Below are 21542 nucleotides of genomic sequence, written 5' to 3'. Positions count from 1 at the left end.
GAAAAAAAAAAAGTGAAAGATTACATTCTTAGCACTGCTGGGCATACTCAGTGGAACCAGAGAGCTCTTTTGCCCCCACCCCTTTTCCCTGCAATGGGGTTCTGGGGAAACAGATGAATTATAGGGAGAGGTTGCTGGACTCCCCAGCCCCAAATAAATGGACTCATTGTTTTCAGACCTTGACTCAGAGTGTGTATTTACCCTGAGCTACTGGCATTTCAATGTCTCAAAGCATGCTTTGCAGAATTGAGCGACAGAGAAAACACCCCCAGAGGAACCCTCACCCTGGTGGGGTCAGCAGTGGCACTTCCTGCCACTAATCCATGTTTCCACTGGCTTGCCTACTTCTTGCAGAGTGTCAGGAGAGCTGGGAGAAAACTTTCCCCTAGTTCTAAATCTCAGAAGCTGCTAGAGACTAGCTAGAATACTTCTACAGTCTCCCCTTTGCATGCTTCAAGTGAAGGGCTGTGACATTCAGTCATCTGTAGGTGAGACAAGCCAAGAATGGCACCGTTCACTGCAGGATATGGCACAGTCAGTCACTTGGCCACTGAGAGGGGAGGGTGGCTTTTCCAGGAACTGAAGAGGAAAGGGTTGTGTTTGCTGCCTAAAGGGAGAGGGGGAACAAAGCTTGACAAGGGGGGGAGGGGTGTGAAGCCTCTTAGCATCTCAGCCTGCTTCCTAAGTGACAGCTTCAAACACACAACTAAACATGGCCAATCTCAGTCATGGGAGGGGACAATGGCCGGAACTGAGATGTCATTGACACCACAGGTCAGCAACAAAGAGAAACACATCAGTTGGCAAATATTGACCGGACCCCACATGGAGCTATAAAAGGGCAGAGCCCCTGGGGCCCTCCCTTCCCACGTTGGATGTGCAAATTATGACCTTCTTTCACTGTAGCCTTTCTCATACTTTGCCTCAGGTTTGGAAATGGTCAGTGGCCCACATGCTACCATTAGTTGCTAACAGAAAACAGGATGACGCTAACATCTAAGAACCGAATATGCTTTTCTTCAAATCCTTTGTCTCCCAGTGTTTAGTGGTCCTGAAAACCTGGGTTGGTGAGTCAACTTGCATATCTGTTGCAGACAGAACAAATGATTCTCATAACCAGAGAGATCCTGGGTGACCTCCGAAGAAGGAGTAAGAGATGAATACGAGTGGAGCCAGTACCCTGTGTCTTACTAGCTGAGTAGTTTTGTCCTGAACTTTCTCTGGAAGGACTCGCTATGCTTTTAAGAGCCCAGTGACATGATTTTTCAACAACTGTTAAATTGTGGGGGTGAGGGCACAGGGTCGAGGTGGGAATGAGAGTTGGTTCTTGTTTTGAGCAAACAGCAAATAACCCCCAAAGAGAAGCTTAGAGCTAAGAGTTCCTATTAGACTCCTTTCACATCTTTTCCTTTTCTAGGAGTATCTGAAGCGAACCTGATGCCAACCAGCTGCCTCCCTCAATAGTCCCAGGCGATCTGGATGGATTTGCTGTAAATACCCTTCTTCATTGAGTTGCAGTCATGTTGTGTCTGCGGGGCATCGACCCAGGAGCAAGCATTATAAGAAAGTGGGGTTGAAAAGTGATGCTGTGAGCATTAAAAAATGAAATCTTAAAAATGGTAAAACTTTCTCAAAGTTTCTGCTTTGGGCTGCAGTAGGTTGCACACTGATCACAATTCTCAATTCCATCGTCTGCAGTCAAGGTCACACAATAAACATGAGAAAGCGAAGCCTGTACCTTCTGGATGCTCCCACTAAATGGCTTGCTGATGCCCGAGTTCTTCTTCACTTCATCGTAACTAGGGACTCCGCCAATAAAAATGTCCGTGTTGCACTTAATCTGTGTGAAGCCACCCTGCCAACAGATTACAAAAAAAACATGGTATAACTTCAGAAAAGATGGTGAAGACTACCACACGTGCTTTGGGTTCCTTGTTAGTGAGTCCCTTCAAGACCCACCACGGAAATCTGTCTACACGTTGGCTCAGCTTTTACATTGCTCTGCATTGCTACTTACCACCTGTTTGAATGTTGGTACATTTCTTAACCTCTCTGAGACTCAGTTTTGTTACCTATAAAATGGGAATCACGATATCCACCTCAAGGATGTGGCATGATGAATGTGGTAGACGACTCCTTCAGCAGGACCTCTCTCCGTGCAGGAAGATTACCATCAATCTGTCGATCTCAAGTGGGGCCAAGTAACTTGCTTTAGTCAATAACGTGAGCAGAATCTAAATGAGTCACTTCTAGACAGAGGCCTCCAGATGCAGGGAGAGGTTCACCACGCCCTATTTCTGCACGCCCAGTTTCTTCATTCTGTGTTTCAGATTAAAGCTGTAGCTGGCCATTGATGGACATGTGGCATGAGTGAGAAATTAACCCTTATTATAAGCTGCTGGAATTTGGGGGTTGTCTGTGACTGACGATAGCACGGTCTAGCCTCCCTATCACTGAGATGCTGCTTATTCAACACTTTGCCCAGACTTGGAGGCACACTCAGCATTCCAGTATGGCCGGCTATTGTTACGTTTAGTAATAGTAAACATAGAACCTCTTTAAGAGACAGGGAAGGCATGGCAGGTGAAAGGCTTTCCTTATTATCCTTATTATCAACTACAAAAGATAGAGACATTCTTCCATTTTTCCAAATTCTCAGAGAACTCCTGGTTCTCAATCCCTAAAGTCTTCCTCTGCCTCTAGTCATTTCAACAGATGACATTCCAATAGCTGGGCTCCATAGCAAGCTCTGTATGACATTTAATGTCTAAACTCCTTCAAACATGATCCGTAAGCAAAATGTTAAAATGTCCTAAGATAACATACAGAGAGAAATGAAAATTTGAGATCCCTGGGGATGAACACACTTTGGGTAACGTAAGTTACTGTTTCCTTTGATTTATGGGAAAAGGAATACAAAGAGTAGCAGCATTCATTCATTTATTTAACACATACTATTGGACACCTAATATGGTCCCAGACACTAAGTGCTGGACAAACAACAGTGAAGAAGAAAGATGCAGTCCCTGCCCTCCAGAGGCTTACACGGGGAGAATGCGGGCAAGTAAACGGGCAGGTGAGATGAGTCCCACGAGGACTGTACAGGTGGCTATGGGTGCACCTGGCAGGGGTGGCGTCTCATCCCCTAACCCAGCCATAGAGTGGGGAGTGGTCAAGGAAGAGTTAGAATTGTAGAAAGTGGATGAAATAGGAATATAGGTACAGGGCAGAGGCAAGGAGAGACCAAATCACGCATGTGGAGGACTCTGCACTCTACCTAAAAAGCAATGAGTTTGAGGCAGGAGAGAAAATAGTCAGATCTGTTTTAGGAAAACCACTGGCCAGAGGGAGGAGAATGGAAATGGTGCCTGGTGGGGTCGGGGTGGAAGAGGAGAGACAGGGAGAGCAGAAAGGAGAACCCTCTTCTAAGGGAGTGCTCACAGTGGCCTGGTCCAGCCAGGTAACAGCAAGGATGTCTTGATTAGATTATAGACTAAACTGCCTTCTGTCAATAACTGTTGGGCAGCTTTGCGGGTTCTTATTGAACTTGGGGGGAGGTGGAGCCATCAAAGAAGGGCTTTCAGGGATTCTTGCGGCCCGATGGAATACTGATCCAGGCAGATGCTGTCACCACACACCCACAGGCACATATCACTATCTGTCTAATCTTACCTGAAAGTTAACATAAGATCATAAAAGGAAAGGAGGAAGTTTGCCAGGGTCAAACGGATTTCAGAGAAGCAGCCTGGTTTGACAAAACTTAGAATTACAGTTGTATCCAGCCAACAAGGCGGGGCCTCGTGGGGGGAAAGCAGGTACCTTCTGGGTGCTCACCAAAACCTCCCCCTTACCCCTCCTCTTGACAACCTGCCACACTCACCTGGGACCGTAGGAGCGAAGCAAATAGACCCCCCCAAAATGAGGCCTTTTCTGACATGATGGGTGTTGTGTCTGGATCTGCACTTCTGTTTAACTGGAAGTGGCTGGAAAACCTGAGCAACCCCCAGTGGGACTTTCTAAAATCCCCGGAAGTACGGTCCATTCTTTGAGTCCTGCCATACCTAGCTTGGCTCAACCCTGGGCTGCTGTTGTTATCCCTAGGGTCCCAGGTCCTGGGTTAGCCAACACGTGTTCTCTAATCCCTGGCTGCTGCTGGTCTCTAAGATCGAAGATGCTTGCCCCCGTGTTGGAACATGGTAATGCCCAGCTGGGGAGCAAAGCCTGCCGGGGGGAGATTTGATGGGGCCCTTCCCATTCCTACCTCAGAGCGGCCTCAACAGAACCCCCGTCGCACGCACACACAATAGCCGCTCCTTTACTCGCACATGTTTGCATTGCTTTCCCGGTGGCCAGCTCCATCCATCCAAACACAGTTCAAAAACCCAAAAGAAAGGGTACTGGCTCTACCATATTGATTTAATTCTCATCCCATGATATGGAGATAGTAGAAACTCTGAGGTGTGGTTTTTACCTTTGTGTTGTCTCTTCGCTGTAAGATCCCAATGGTAAATACCATGTCCTAAAGTGTTCCTTATTTAAAATCAAAGGCCTTAACCTTCCCGTTTACAAACACTCCATCCTAAGCTTATGTTCCTGCTTTACAGATCTAGGCCTTTTGTAACTAAGGCCTAGAGAGATACACTGCTTTTTAGAATTTATATTATTAAGTGAAAATATATAGGTCTATACCTGTTAACTTCTATCTTAAAGTCAGCTGTTAGAATTTTCTGGATTCTACCACAAGTGACTCCTATTATCTCTTTAAAATGCATTTCTCTTCCTACATCTCCCTCCTTTCCTTTCCTTTCCTTTCCTTTCCTTCCCCTCCCCTCCCCTCCCCACCCTTCCCGTTTCCTTCCTTCCTTCCTTCCTTCCTTCCTTCCTTCCTTCCTTCCTTCCTTCCTTCCTTCCTTCCTTCCTTCCTTCCTTCCACAAATATATATGGAGCATTTTCTAGGTGTGAAGGGTGCTTGTTTCTTGAAGCAGAACCCAGTTTGGGATTCTTCTAATTCCCAAAGAGGTCCTTGGTTCTGATAGGACCTCCCACCACTGCCCTTCCTGGAGCTGCCTTCTGGATATATGTGTCCTTCTTTCTTCTCTCATCCTCAAACAAATACCTCTTTCCCCACCAAAAGTCTCTTTTCCTTCCTTTTCTTTTTTCTACCAATCCATTTTCTTATCAGAACACCCACATTCATCAATGCCCTCTTTAAATCTTGCAATGCACAAAATGAACACTGCTGGAAATTAAAATACTGTCAAATCTAAAAGTCCCCTCTGTAAATTTTTTGTGCATGCAGAATCCTAGTATTTTTAAAGCAAACTTCTCTTATCACTTCTTAAATGTCATTTTCCTTTGGACATATTCTTGGAAATAAAATCATGGATGAAAATTATAAACTTGAGTAGAAATTGTGAGCTTCTGAAGCCATGATACTACACTATGAACTAATAATAATAAGTAAAGCTACATAGTGCGGACCATATACTGGCACTGCTGTGTTTATGTATAGTCATCCTACATTGCACAGCTCTACAAAGAAGGCGTTATTATTATCACCATTATCGCCATTTTACAGATGAGAAAACACCAACTTAGGGTCTGAGTTCACACTACTGGTAAATAATGAAGCTAGACCTTGAACCCCAAAGTCGAGTTTCAGAGTCTGTGTTCTTGTCAGATGTATGACCCCTCGCCTCCTCAGGGTCTGTGTTCTGACCTACATATTATACATCCACACGAACACAGGCAGGGGTTGGCAGTGAGGAGCGGAGGTGGCAGGCGACTTTTAAGTGCTGTACTTGTATTAGCTCGCTTAACCCTCACAACAAGTCTTTAATTGTCCCCATTCCCAGTTGAGGAATAGAAAAGATAAGTAACTTGCTCAGTGGGGAGCACGGGTTTTAGTCCAGGCAGTCTGGCCCTGGACTCCATCTATTTATCCACTATACTTTTGTCTCCAAGACAAGAAGAAAACAGTCACCTTGTGCACACTAACCATTAGCAGCACAGGTTTGTCCTTCTTACCTCTGCCATGCCCTCCACTACCTTCTGCTTATCCACCTGTAAGATGCCATTCTTTGCTGTGCGAGATACATGCAGCTCATGCCAGTGGCCCAGGGTGAGGGGGTCTTCACTCCTGTTGAAGGAAGGAAACTGAGCATGGGTTAGCATCCTTGGTGATACGAATAATCTTCACCAATCTAGCTCTGATCAAACTGATGCTAGTTTCATAGGCACCTCACTCTGTTCAGCAAAAAAGAGAAAACAATCCTTCCTACTTAGTACACACAGCAGTGTCAGCTCCATTTATGGGACGCATTCATGGTAGGAAAATTGCATTTATCATTTTACTTATTCCTTACAACAGATCTAAAATGAGCCTTGTTTTCTAGATGAGGGGTGACAGAAGGGTAAAATGTGATCATTGTTGCAAACAAGCTTTGAAGAAGAGAAAATCATACGGGCTTTGGTGTAAAATGCAGATTCCTTGGTGTACTGACGTCTGAAACATCCTTTGAAATGCGTAGAAAAATAAGATGGATGGATGGATGAATATAAGGACGGCTAGATACGTGATAAAGTAAATATAGCGAAGTGTTAATTGCAGACTGTAGGAGGTGCATATAAGGATGTTTACTGTACAATTTTTTCAGCTTTTCTGTTAGAAATTTTGCATAACAAAATGTTGGCATAGAGACATGTTCCCTGTTGTCTGATATTGTGAAAAGGATTAAAAGTACTTTAAAAATTCAATTTTTAATTCAAGGTGGAAGCACTTGAAGTTTAAATGATATCGATAAGAGTTTTACGCATTACTTTTTATAGTGAGATGCACAAAAAGAGTGTAATTATTGCATTTGTATTTCTAACGATGTAATTCCTGCCCTTTACTGCACCTCCCAATTATTTTGTGGTGCTGGATCATCTTTGGAAAACCATCAGGAATACCAATGCACACAATTATTGAAAGGTCTTTACCCCTTACTTGATATTTTGCTCTAGCAAATGCTTTTGTGATTTGTCCTTAGCAATTAGGATTTAATCACCTTGGCTAAATCGATATGCAATAAAGAAACCAGCCACACTTTTTAAGCGGCCCTGTCTCCATAATAAGTAACAGTTTTTTAGTCATGTTCTCGTCCTGCAGAGGTCATTTCCTGTCGATATGCTGCTTCGTCAGCACAGTTATATTGATCAAGGCCATCACGAGCTCATTTCAATTGTCTTGATTTTTGAATCAAGTTCAAAATGAATTTGACCACTGTACCCTTTTCCTAAAGTTAAAATGATTTGGCCCATTCCACAACTTCTGGTAATTCAGACTATCATGGAATTTTCTTAATTAAGCAGGAGGCCTTTGAAATGGTTTTCAACATAAACATCTTCCAAAGGGGCAGCTGAAATACCAACAGTGATCACAGTTGTCAGGTTACACTGGAAAAAGGATGGGACAAGGGAGCAGATGGTCAGTCATTGTTCCTTGGGAACTCTGAGTACCTGTCTCCTTTTCATCACACCTAATACTCAAGAATTCTTTTTCCAGGCACCTTTCCTGCCAGGCAGGGAAACAATAACTTACATTAAAAAAAATAAAAACACCTCTTGTCAAAAGTAGACACTGAATTAAGGGAGAAAAGCCGGACTTCTGAGGTTCCATGTGTCTGTGACACCCCCAGGTGGAGTTGCCTCGTCAGACAGAGGTGCAGGGGGCATCTGTCCAGGAGGAGGGCTGATGAGCTCACACCCTCCCCTGGCTCGCTCTGGTCATCCCTTATCCAGGAGGAAGCCATTTGAAAGTACAAGGTGATATGCAAGAAGTCTTCCTTTCTCAACTTGACAAACAGTTCTAAGAGAATTGCTTAGACTGGTTTGCATAATCCCACGTAAACTGAATTCATTAAATACCCACCAAAGTTGTCTTGAGACACAGAATGCTTTTGCAGAACCAGAGGAACAAAAGTGTTTGTCCATTCCCCAAGGTGGGGGGTGTTATGGATGTGTAGGAATTCAGTTATAGGGGCAAAAATGAACTGTCCTTTTGAAGAATCATGGAAACCTAATGCAGTGAGCATTTCCCATCAGCCATGAAAAATGACCAGCAATTAAGGGCAATGCATGGTTGTAACATCTCACCCACATGCTCTTTCTAACAATGACAGTCCAGCAATATGAATGTTGATTGACTATGCCTGTGATTTCCTTCGAAACAACAACAAACTCACTGATTTCCTGCTGCAGGGCATTATACAGCAAAATATCCAAGTTTCAAAAGAGAAGAATTCGACAAACGTAGGAACAAGAAGCATGTCTGCGTTCAACTGGCAGGTAGGTCTCCAGCTTAAAGGTAAAAACTGCCATGGGAGGAACACAGTTAAGAGGGAGACATACACAAATAAGAAAAAAACATCTGCACTGCCAATCACAGGCTCCAAGGGACTCACAAAGATAGTGACACGGTGTATGGGAACAATTGATCTGCTAAGTAAATTAATAGTACAAACTAGATAACAGGAGGAAAGTTTTGACAACTCAGAACCTATTCTGCATATACAACCAAGCACTTTAGAAGCACCCACTTTCTGCCATGCTGTTGAAATCACTCATCACAGAGCCTTCTTGAGCATACTGGTGAGAGATGGGTCTTTGCAATTGCTGATGATTCAAGGTCAGGTTCTTTATATAGAGAACGGTAAGAGACCATCAAAGAAATAGTGCAAAAGGAAAATTAAACTTTAAAGGGAGGTCACCAAAGATATTTCTGTTCATTAGATTTCTGTTAATACTTTTTCACGACTTGTCATTTGATCGCTGAGCACCTACAAGTGATGACGCTCTGGGCAAGGTGCTGATTAATTATAATCCATCGAGTTGCTGCTGATGGCAGTGTGTAACCTCAGGTGGAAATAGAGGCAGTTTACCCCCATCCGAATCAAGCCCATTTTCCATAGTTTGAAGCAGAGAGAATCACTCCCTGCTGAGTAGTCAGGCAAAGGAAACCTTGCTAGCAGGAGAGCATGATCTATAGGACGCATGCCATCTGTATGAATCAGGACAGGTTTCAGAAAAGGTTAAGCGTTTAGGAAAGGCAGGAAGAGTGCAAGCTATTAGATGACAAATTCGTCTTTTCCCAAAAGGCTGCTGTTTGGCTTTTGTGGGGAGAGGGGTCCCTAAAGGTCCCAGCCCTTACCTGAGAACTCCAGTGCCAGAGCCACAGTCAAAGCGGAACTCCACGTGGCTCCCTGCCATGTTGATGGACAGGAAGTCTTTGCTGCCTGTGTCAAAGCTGTACAGAAGGACGCCATCGCCTGAGTCTGGCCGAAAAGTGATCTCAAACTCCGTGAAGGAAAGGTAATGCTGGGGCTCCAGTGGCCAGGGTGTTGCAGCATAGGATCTCAGGGACTCTCTGAATTGAGGAATGGTCAAGGTGAAAGCTGAAGAAACAAGCATGTCGTTAGCAATCCCTCCGTAGCAGAATGAGCCATGTTCTTTTCCTCCTGAGCACAGAGCTAAACTACATTTCTAAGCTGCCCTGCAGTTAGGAGGGTGGTATAACTGAATTATGGCCAGTGGGATGTGGGTGGAATTATCACACAGGACCCCAGTTCTGGCCCCTAGAACTTCCCTCTATTCTCCAGGTGCTCTGTCTTCCCTTACCTGCTGTCTGGAAGCAGGAATCACTGGAGGACTCTGAAGCCGTAGCAGAGCCACTAGAAGGCAGGAGCCTGTGTCCCTGAATGGCTGTGTGGAGCAGAGGCTACCCCACCCCCAGCACCACCACTGACCTGCAGTGATGTGTAATGTGAGCAAGGGTCAGCCTTTATTATGTTAGGTTCTGGGAATATGAGATGGCACGTAATGGCTTTGGCTTACTCTGACTCATATGTCCTCTTCTAGGTGACATAAGATTTGAAATTGTACAGTGCTAAAAAGTTCTCCAGGATCATGTCTTAGGTCCAACCCTAAATCACTGTTGGAAAAGTTAAAACACATTTGACCCTGTGTGGTTTTCCAAAATCTTTTAAATCTTTAAAATTTTCCATTATTATGTGTATTTGTGTGGGCATGTGTGTTTACATGTATATATACATATCTGTATATTTTTTATATAATCAGTATTGAGAAGTGGGAAGATCACTTTTGTCCCATCACACTGGTAATGCATATCTTCCCAACCTTTTCTCTTAAACTGTCAGATAGCCTAAGGAGCATGAGCTGGGGATGCTTTGAATTCTGTCTGATAACAGATCACACAAATCTAGGCTTTTTAAAGTTATTCAAGGGCCAAGAGAAACCCACTAAAGCCTGGCCCAGGAGCATCTTAAAATGAACATATCTTTGGCTGGTTTGACACTTTGACACTCAAAGACGCTCCAACCTGGTAAAAGAAGATTCTCTCATCCCTCCTAACAAAGCAATGTTATCCCACAAGAATGCATGGGGCTTTGTTAAATGTACGCTGATGAAAACTTTCATCAATGTGAATGAATATTTAGACAGGAATCGCCATCAACTTGCTTCTTTCTCACCATCTTCACAGTGTCGACCTTTAAATCCAAGAGGACAGAGGCAAATGTAGGAGTCGGCTCTGACTGCTGTGCAGGTGCCGCCATTGATGCAGGAGGCTTCATCACAGATACCACTGCTGCACTCGCCTAAACACAGAAGGGTAATCACAAAGCCGATTCATCATCTGAGCCAGTCCAAGATCATGGAGCTGGCCACGCAACAGCTCCTGGTTCTGAATAAACACACTTCAGTTCCCACTCCTGTTGATTTGCACCTCTGCACCACTGCAAACCAGCCTTCGGGATTTGTGGAACCTGCCCTTCCTTTTAATTTGATTCTGGCTTGTTCTTTCCGAAGGGCTACAGACTCTTTAAAACATGGTGGACACAATAAATCACAATACATTGTTGGGCAACTTTATGATGACTGATGGGGATGGCTGCATTGTTTCTGCTTTAATTCATCTCTCTGCTGTTCCCATAAGAGTGTATTTCAATTACTCTAATGTCAACAGAGTGTGTATATATTAAAACGTTCTAATTTGTGTGGCCCCAATTACCTTAAGTGCTGTTTCCTTATTGGTTGAAAGATGAAGCAGGCAAGATAAGCACTGAAGGAGTTAAGCAGCCATGTCTAAGCTTATCAACTGGCCTGAATCCTGGACTCCTCCATCTGGAGCAGGAAGGAAGGAGGGAGGGAGGGCTCCATACGACTGCAGCATGTGGTACCTCAGAATCCCTATTGCTACCTCAAAGTTACGTTCTCATGAGGGATAACGTGGCCACAAGTAAAAAGTGCTGAAAGGTTAGAATCAAGATGGGTTGGTTAGTTCTCTTAATCAAACACACGTCAGAGAGGCCCACAGAGAGTATACGTGGTCATTTTCAAGTGTAGACGACCAGATGAAGTGAAACATAATTGACTTTTCCTGAGCTGCTTTTCTGTTGCTTCTTTGATCTTCCCTTTCTCCTTGTGTATAAGGAATACATTAGACAGATGGGCCACAGTCTGCCCCAGAACTACGTAGGTGAGTACAAAACACTTTTCTTGGGATGGAGGCAAGGGGGGCCCATCTCTGATTAAGCAGTGATTAAGCTCTGTGCGCCGCGGTGTCCAATCTCCCATGCTGCTCATGCATGAGCTGGCGGCCCGCCCCCTGTGAGATAAGGAGCCCTCCTTGGCCTGATTGTGTCATCTCAGCAGGGTGAGTCTCATCCTTTCCTCATCAGTCATCTGTCTTGAGTTGATACAGTCTTTTCATAAAGCTTCACTGGGAGGAAGGGGGAGGGCTGGGCACAGTATGTACCTAGGAAAGGAGATCCACTTCAGAGACTGATAACAGAATTTTAATAAAGCCCTTCCTGACGGCTTGCTCCTCTAGCGGGGGTGGGCTGGACTCTGGGAAGTCCAGCTGAGGGCCGCTGGAGGTTCAGGCAGAAGTGACCACTGGTCTTCGCTCAGCTACAGCCCTGAGAACATGAGCGACACTGACAGTCTCCACAGAGGCTGACACTGATCTTAGAGCCAAACTCTCACAGGTCCCCGTGCTCCACCAATTTCTGTGGGCTGAGATTCTTTCTCAGAGAAGGACTGGTCCCACAGGAAGAAGTGAGGTCCTGGGTTATTTCAGATACACATAGAATTTTTTTTTTTTTTTTTTTTTTACAAATTTGCATTGTAGCTATTTTTTAAGAGAAGGGAATTGAGAAGGGCAGGGGAGTGAAAGCCAGCCAGAGTTGTTTACTTGATGAAAGCCATGTCTCAGCAAGATTATGGTATGCACGAGAGATTGTGAGTGGTGGGGGTGGGAATGAGGAAAGAAATCCTACAGGAGGTAAAGCAGGGCTGGATGGGGTGATGACAGAGGAGGAAATGGAAGGAAAGTGAAAACTCAGAGACCCAGGGAAAGAAGAAATGGCCAGTTCATTTTCGATGTTGAAGGTGGACTCTGGCATGACCTCAAGGCTTCTCGTTGAACAGATGAAAGAAGAGTGGCAAGAGGAAATAAAGGAGCGTGCTGTGAACAGGAACTGGTTTCTGAGGAGCAGAGTAGGAGTTGGCTTTTGCTCAACTTAAGCATCAGGTAACTGTGGAAACATTCGCTGCTGAGCTCCGCGGGCAGGAGGGGATCCCACACAGAGGTGAGGGGTGGAGGGCAGTGTCAATGCAGGGGTGATCCTGACACCAAGAACTATGGGCTCCCTGAGAAAGGACGGGACAAAAGGGCCCTATGGAACTCCCAGGAAACCTGAGAACGGTGAGGAGCCTGCAGAGAAGACACAGGAAAATAGGTGAAGCACCCTAAGGACCCAGTCATGGAAGCTCAGGGAGGAGCAGGAGCAGAGTGAGAAGTGGGAGTTAATACCGCCAAGAGGTCCAGAGGGTGAGCTGTTGGGTTTGTAAAGAAAGGATGACTCACAGCTTCCAGACAGCCGTTTTGCTGTACATGGAAAGTAGAAGCCCCACCACAGGAGGTTCAGACAGGGGCCTGGAAAGCCTTGAAAGACAGGAAAGAAATTCCCAGGGTTCCTAAACCAGAAAGGTAGCAGGGTCTGGGAACGTGGTGCTGGTTTAAGCTGGAGGGCACCTGAGCAAGTGTGCATAAGCTAGAGTAAGGGTCCATGAACTTAGATGGGAAAAATATTCATCTTTATTTTCCCTAACTTCCAACTGGAATTATTTTTCCTTCAATTATAGGTGTAGGCAACAAACCTCTAGATTAGCAGTTCTTGTAACTTGTAACCAATAGACTTGAGCTACTGTCATATCACGTTCCGTTTGTGGCAGGTATCTTAAAATATCATTTATGCTCATTGCTACTATTCCGAAGTCATGTAGTTACTGCACCACCATTACATAATCCTGTTCTTTAATGTTTTATAAAGAACCACATATATTATTATAATATCAAAAATTTAAAATATTGTAGAGTGTTAGCTCCATATAATTGTTTTCTACCACGCATATTATTCTCTGCATTTAAAAACATCATTCTGAGAAGAGGTCCGTAGACTGCCAAAGGGCTCCATGGCACAGGAAAGGTTAAGAACCCTTTGATTATGGAGAAGAGATAATCCCGGCAGCAAGGTCCCAGGGACATAGGAAAGGATGTGTGCAGAAGGTAGATGAATAGGTTAGTTTTAGAGGGGAGGAAAACTTTCAACTCTTGAGAGTGGGAGGAAGGAGGTACAAGGTCAGTTACACAGAGAGCTGGCAGGACCTCCTCATTAACACACAAAATGACTTTCACTGACACTGACACATACTTGCTACATACCAGCTGCTGTGGAAGGTTTATGCGAGATAATGAAGTGAGGGGCAGAAGATAAATCAGGCTCCTCAGGAGGGAAGAGAAGGTGGAACATCAGGGGTTGGGATGCATTAAGGAGACACGGACAATGAGCAACCTCCCTGCCCTTCAGCCCCCAATCCAGCCCAGTGACTGAGTCTTGTGTATGTCCTCTCCTAAAGAGCTATCGAATCTGTCACCACTATCACCCTGCATCAAACCTCCAGTGGCTGTGATCTGCAATAGCCTCCCAGCTGGTCAACACAAATACCCCTTCTAACAAGCTGTTTAGAGTCAGAGGGGTCTTTTCAAAACAAAAACTAGACCGTGATATCCAATTCCCCCTCCCACTCCTATTGGGATAAGCCATTTCCTCTGCCTGGGATGCACTTCCCTCTCCTCTGCTTTCTAACTCCTACTCTTGCTTCAGACATCACCTTCACATGATATCCTCAGAAGTGCTTTCCCTTACCCCCAGGCCGTAAAATCCAGCATTACACATGATTATCACACCATCACTTCTGCTCTGTAACACCTACCCCAAACTGTAATTGTGCACTTAACTCGTGTGACTATCATTAATTTGGTCTCTCCTCATAGCAGCTACACCAGGGCTGAGCTGGGGACCTGTCTGTCTTGCTCATTACCTTATTCTCAGCACACAGCATTGTCACTGGCACTAGGCAGGTGCTTAAATAAGTATGGAATAATGTAAATAAGAATGAGTGAAAGAGACAAGCCACAGTGAGACCCATGCCCACCACAGACCTCTCGAATCTCAAATAACTTGGGAAGTTGGCTCTGTGACATCATTCCATCAGGGTGAGGCGATCCCAAACAGATTGGAAAAAATGAGGGATGGTGGTTTAGGTTTGAGAATTTGGGTGGAAATACTAAAAGAAAAGGTTGGGCCAGAGAATGCAAAATTCTGCTAGGATTGCTGACTCTTCTAAAATGAGAGTTCACAGAGAGTCCACTAGCTGGGGATAATCTAATGAAGGCGATAACGTGGGACGTGTTGAGTAATGAAAAGGTCCCACAGAGGAGTGGAAACAGGTTTGTGAGGGTGGGAAGGGGGGCAGAGGGAAAGTTGTGGTTGAAGGCGGCAATGCCAAGTTGGGGGCACCAAGGGGAGGCCCATGATTCCGCAACTGTCGTCATGCTCTTCCGGAAGCCTGTTTTTATCTCCACCAGAGAGATCTTCACTGCTGTTTGCATGAGCCCAGTCTTCCCCAGTCCTCTGCTTTTAACTTACAATAACTTGAATTTGAGGACGAACTCAAAGAAAAGCAAAGATGGAGTTTGAAGAAAGATAGACAGCTCTGTTTTTGTATCTCGGGGGAAAAAAAGGGAAACAAATGAAAAAAGGCAACGTGACTGACACCTGACATTAAGGTTCACAGAGAGAAATCAAATAATGCAATAGTAGCCTCCAGGGAACTTAGAGCCAGTAAGGTGGGCCGTCCTGGTGCCATCTGTTCAATGGAGAGGTTGGTATCCCACTGTGTGAGAATTTAAAATGCTGTAAGACATTGGTCCTTACTTAACATTGCAACTTCTAAACTCCCTGTCAGATGTTACCATGCAGCCTCGAGACTGCGCGATCTGTCCCTGTCAGGTCAACAGAGAAGAAACAACTTATATAACCTGCTTTATGGATGGAGTCAGAATATTAATAACAGGAAATATTTACAACATGTTTGCTATGTGCAAGGCTTTATTCTAAGTGTTTTATATGTACCACAATTCATCTAGACACAATTGTCTTGTGAGGTAGTTATTATTTACAGATAGGGAAACTGAGTCCCAGAGAGGTTAACTGATTTGCTAAAACCAGGCAATCTGCCTTCAGAGGCCAGGCCCTTAACCACCACACGAGACTTCTGATGGACTTGCAGGTTCTTACGTGCTAAATCATCACAAATATCCAAGAAGAGGGATTGGGGAGACATTGTCCTACCCACGGCGGGGGCTTTCTCTTGTTTTAGTCATTGCTGTTTATTGTGAACTGTGACCAGTGAACAACTGGGGAAAAAGTAACATAGGGAATAAGATATGGATAATAATCTTCTCCTCTTACGTAAACTTCATCTTTTGTAGTTTTAACAATAGTATCACCTTCAGGAGTGAGCAAGGTGGAGAGAAACAATTTGAAGCCAATTTGGGAGCCTTGGATGTGATACATGTGGTTGAGAGGGTAGGCACTGGAGCCAAAATGGCTGAGATCACATTAGGCTCTACCACTTACCAGCTATGTGACTTTGGACAAGTTACTAAACTATTCTGCACCACCAGTTCTCCTTTGTAAACACTAAGGCCCATCATAACACTTACTTCGTAGGCATCTTGGGAAGATTAAAGTTGTTTAGAATGGTGGTTACATATAGTAGGTGTTCAGCTAGTATTAGCTATAAAATAAACAAACAAAACAAGCAAGCTGTACCTGGAGACATAAGGATCAAATCCTAGTTCTGATCCAGGAATGGAGAGGACGAACTGATATGTGGTAAAGCAAATATAGCAAAATATTAATGGTAGAATCAAAGTAGTGGGGACATGGTGTTCACAGGGTGTTCTTTCAAAATCACATCTTGGACATGGAAGGAAAAGAGACCCGAGAAAGGGACTTACTATTTCTTGCCAAGGACAATGTCATGTGAGGATGTGATGTTTAGAGATGTGGCACCATCTCGGGATTATGAGTGAAAGCAAGACAATCACGGAGATATCAGCCCAGAGTTCTGGTACTATTGACTCACTGTGGTGGACTGAATTGTCTCCCCCCAAATTCATAGGTTGAAGCCTTGACTTCTACGGAAATTGGGCATTTGAGGAGATAATTAGGGTTAAATGAAGTCATAAAGGTGGGCCCTAATCTAATCTGACTGGTGTCCTTATAAGAAGGGGAAGAGACACCAAGATGTGAGCACAGACAAAAGGCCAGATGAGGACACAGTGAGAAGAAGGCCATCTGCAAGCCAAAGAAAGACTTCAAGAAAAACCAAACCTGCCAACACCTTGACCTTGGATTTCCAACTTCCAGAACTGTGAGAAAATTCTATTGTTTAAACCATCCAGTCTGTGGTATTTCGTTAAGACAACCCTAGAAGACTAAAATAGTCACTGAATTAACCAATCTTAGAATTATCTGTCTACTGCCTTCAGTGATAGAATAAATGTCCTTATTGTTTTAAAAACAACCATGGTCTTTTCAACAAATAGTGCTGGAATAACTCGACATCCACATGCAAAGAAAAATGAATTCAGACACGGACCTTATACCCTTCACAAAAATTAATTCAAAATGGATCATTGACTTAAATGTAAAACGTAAAATTATAAACTCCTAGAATATCTGAGGTGCAAACCGAGAAGACCTTGCTTATGGCAATGACTTTTTAGATACGACAGCAAAGTCGTGATTTATGAAATAAATTACTGATAAGCTGGACTTCATTAAAATATTAACATTGCTAATCTACAAAAGACCATATTAAGAGAATGAGAAGACAAGCCACAGACTGGAAGAGCATATTTGCAAAATATATAACTGATAAAATATATTTTGGACTGCTATCCAAAATATACAAAGTACTCATAACTCAACAATTAAAAAAAAAAACTATTAAAAAATGGGCTAAAGACCTTAACAGATACTTCAATAAAGATGATATACAGATGGCAAATAAGTGTATGAAAAGATGTTCCACATCATATGTCATCAGGGAAATGCAACTTACAAGACACCACTACACATCTATTAGAATGGCCAAAATCTGAAACACTGACAACACCAAATGTTGACAAGGATGGGAACTCTAGAGTACAGTTTGGTTGTTTCTTCCAAAACTAAACATACTCCACCATGATTCAGCAATCATGCTCCATAGTATTTACCCAAAGGAACTGAAAACTCATGTCTACCCAAAAAAGGTGGATGTTTATAGTAGCTTTATTCATAATTGCCAAAACTTGGAACTAACTAAGATGCCTTCAGTAGGTAAATGGATAAACTGTGATAAATCCAGACAATGGAATATTATTCAACACTAAAAAGAAATGAGCTACCAAGCCATGAAAAGACATGGAGGAACTGTGAATGTATATTACTAATTGAAAGAAGTCAAACTGAGAAGGCTGCATACTGTATGATTACAACTATATGACATTTTGGGAAAGGCAAAACTATATAAACTATAAAAAGATCGGTGGTTGCCAGGGTTTGGGGGTGAGAAGGAGGACAGAGATGAATAGACAGAGCACAGAGGATTTTTCAGGCAGTGAAAATACTCTGCATGATACCCTGATGATGAATATATGTCATTATACTTTTTTCCTAACCCTAGGATGTACAAGTACACCAGCATGAGTGAACCATAACGTAAACGATGGACTTAGGATGATTGTGACATGTCAACACAAGTTCATCAATTGTAACGGATGTACTCCTCTGGGGAGGGTATTGACAATGGGGGAGGCTGTGTGTGTGTTGGGATAGGGGATATGTGGGAAATCTGTGTACCATCCCTCAATTTTTGATGTGAACCTTAAAATGCTCAAAAAATAACATCTTACTAAAGAGAGAAAGAAAGAAAGAAAGAAAGAGAGAAAGAGAGAGAGAGAGAGAGAGAGAGAGAGAGAGAGAGAGAGAGAGAGAAAGAAAGAAAGAAAGAAAGAAAGAAAGAAAGAAAGAAAGAAAGAAAGAAAGAAAGAAAGAAAGAAAGAAAGAAAGAAAAGAAAAGAAAGAAAATGGAAAAAAAAACAATCCTAGCTCTGACTGCTATTTTGGATAAGTTATTTAACTTTTACAAGCCCCAGTTTCTCCATGTATTAAATAGGTCTCATAATTTCTACCTCCTAGAGTTAGTGTGAAGAGTAAATGAGAGGGCATACGGTGGTCAAGAATTATAATTTGACCGTTTCTCTTAGAAGTAGAGAGTATGTGACAATTCTTCTTATGTTACTATGTTGGCTTTTCCACTGGACTGGTGAGAAAAGGTGAAAGGGATACACTGCGGGCTGCTCTGCCCTATGAGACCATGCCACTTTCATGAAGCGGGCCAAGATGGCAGCTGGACACAGCCAAGGGCTTGGTGTACCACACTATTTACCATGTCTTGGTGTCCAGACTAGGGGTCAGCAGAGCACCAACATCACCCCTTGGGCCCACCTCCTTCCTGAAGTCCTGCATTAACAAGCTGCCTGGGGTGCCAACCACGAAGCTGTTCACCTCCCTGGTCCACACCAAGAAGGCAATCCCACAAGCGTGCCCAGCCCCCTGGGCAACCACTTACCCACATCGGCCCCGCTAAGTGCTTTCCCCAGTGGCCAGGGTCTCATGTCGATTCTCTTCCCATTAACCGTGAGCGACTGCACACAGCCTTGAAAGCCTTGGTTTGTTCCCGTTGCTCTGACCAACCAGTAAGCACTGGGAGCCCCACCAAGATAGAGAGGCGTCCGGAAGGTAATTTTACTGTACTGGCCCTTTAAGAAAGATGAAAACTGATTCACTAAACAAAATAAAAAACCAAACATGCAACAGATTTTAATGAGGGACAGGGTTAAGATGTAGTTTACAGCCCCAGTGCTTTTTTCCTCTGTATTTATCTTTAAGACATTACCCTACTGCAAAATTAAACCCATGGTTACTATAGGAAACTCAGTGAGCTCCTTAGAGGGCTGTGTTTAGAGAAGGGATGATTTTGGAATGCCTAGAAGGGAAGGGAAGGAAGGTCAGAGCCAAGAGCAACCCAATAGGCAGTGTACCACACTGGGCATCCAAAAAAAACTTTCTCTTTCCAGTCCCGACACCAATTTACTGTGTACCTTGGATGGGTCACAGGGCTACTTTGTGTCTCAAAGGTGATAATACTAATTTTGTGTATATGTGGGCTAACATTTACTCTTTTACTATCCTAGTCACCTTTATAGTATATCCTGCAAGAAACACTGTGTGTGTGTGTGTGTGTGTGTGTGTGTGTGCCCGCACGTGTGTGTAAGGGTGGAACTGCCAAACAGATTTTGTTACAAAATATTTTTAAATTTGCTCATGGACACAATTTTTTTTTTTAAGTGTTATTCCAGTTAGGTGGGGACATTTCCAGTCTTCGAGCAAACCACAACCTGGATTGAGATTACAGGTTTTGAGATTACAAAATACAGAGTTGAACATTAGGTGGGATAAAATTAAGGCACCCTTAATCATTCATTTTTTGATTATGGAACTATCTCATTCCTTTGGATTAAGGGCAATAGAAGGGGGTTGGGAAAAGGCATGCTTCCAGAATTTATAAAATGGCCAGGATGTATGCCACTGAAATGTAATCTTTATCTTTTACATTTTGTTACCAAAGTAAAACATCTAGGCATTGCTTTATCTTTGCTAGTGAATAGAAAAGAATCATTTGTAAATGGTATACTGAATATGAGCTAGGAAAATTTAAAGTATTTACAGTGGATTTTAAAGATTTGTCAGCCACTGGCATACTGCTTTTGCTACATTAACTGAGTGATCTGTTGGCTTATTTCATAAAGATTCTCAGAATTCACTCTTTTTGGATCTCATATCAACCTTCTTGGTCCTGTTCCCTGATCCAAGACCACAGCAGGGGCCTGACTGACAGCTCAATCCTTTTCTCCTTTTCTGGAACATTATGTGCACTAGGGGGTGGCTGGTTCCTTTGAGGCCCCCTTTACAACATTCCAGGCAATAGTCTTTAAGCCTGGTCCTTTGATGTGGGTTGCCTTCAGATCCCTGGAGCTTGCTTTACCTACTTACACAGAGAACTGGAAGCCCTAGAGTTTGCATCCCCCTGGCACAACCCTTAACAGTTTTTGATGGGTACCTAAGTGTGAGAATCCAATTCCCTTGCTTTGGGTTGGGATCACTCTTTGTATAAATTACACTCCAGAGCTCCCCTGTGGGATCAGGCTGGAGCTAGACTGAAGAGCTTTGCCTGAGATCTCACTCCTGCTCACTTTTGCCTTTCTCTGTCCATCTCTCCCCTCCCTTACAGATTTCTTATGGGAACACTTTCTTAATGCATCATTTGCATAGGACTCCTCGCCTCAGGTCTGTTTCCGAGGAACCCTGACTAAAGACAGAATCACTATCTCCCAACACAGTTTATTAAATATTCCACATCTATGGTCCTGCTTTTACAATTTGCTTAGCAAGTCCTGGTAGTAGAGAGACAAATATTGCCCTGAGTATCCATAAAATTGTATACTTCTTTCAATTAATTCTTATATTCATTAAAATCATAGCTTCTTAGGATTAGAAAAAAACATGAAAACGCATACAACCTATGCTCCTATTGAGTGCTAAATTTCTTGTATATGCCTACCAAAATGTTTCAATAAATTACTTTTTGAACACCCACAGGGACAGGAAACCATCTCCTGAGTAAGTCTGTTGCATCTCTGTACACCTTTGTGTGACTAGGTAAAGCTAAAATTGGTTTTCCGTGGCTCTTCTCATTCAGCTTCAGCCTTGGCATTCACAGAGTATAAGTTCTTCTTCCCCAAGACGCTCCCTTTGATTCTGATGAAAACCCACCGTGCACACCTTCCTCTTCTCTTCTCCAAACTACATAACACTTTTTCAATCACTCATTCCAGGGATTTTGAGCCATCTTCCTGTTTCATTGACTGATCTTTGACCATGTTCTAGTTTGTCTGGGGCCCTCTTAGAGTGTAATCACAGATCTGAATGCAATCCTCTTGTAGGATCAGAGTCACCAT

The 21542-nt window shown here is 43.5% G+C and overlaps 1 protein-coding gene across 2 annotated transcripts in view; it reads right to left on the bottom strand.

The window, feature by feature from the left end:
- EGFLAM (EGF like, fibronectin type III and laminin G domains) overlaps positions 1 to 21542 on the bottom strand; it is a 152087-nt gene that overhangs the window by 24375 nt on the left and 106170 nt on the right. For both annotated transcript variants that reach the window (XM_033111275.1, XM_033111276.1), the window contains exons 12-16: positions 19094 to 19283; positions 10531 to 10656; positions 9192 to 9435; positions 6029 to 6140; positions 1739 to 1855 (exon numbers count right to left, since the gene is read on the bottom strand). In XM_033111275.1, coding sequence (XP_032967166.1) covers positions 1739 to 1855; positions 6029 to 6140; positions 9192 to 9435; positions 10531 to 10656; positions 19094 to 19283 — 789 coding nt within the window. The remainder of the gene's footprint in view (positions 1 to 1738; positions 1856 to 6028; positions 6141 to 9191; positions 9436 to 10530; positions 10657 to 19093; positions 19284 to 21542) is intronic.

This window comes from Rhinolophus ferrumequinum, chromosome 7 (assembly GCF_004115265.2).
Source record: "Rhinolophus ferrumequinum isolate MPI-CBG mRhiFer1 chromosome 7, mRhiFer1_v1.p, whole genome shotgun sequence".
Lineage (NCBI taxonomy): Eukaryota > Metazoa > Chordata > Mammalia > Chiroptera > Rhinolophidae > Rhinolophus > Rhinolophus ferrumequinum.
This window is presented reverse-complemented; position numbering and strand designations above follow the sequence as displayed.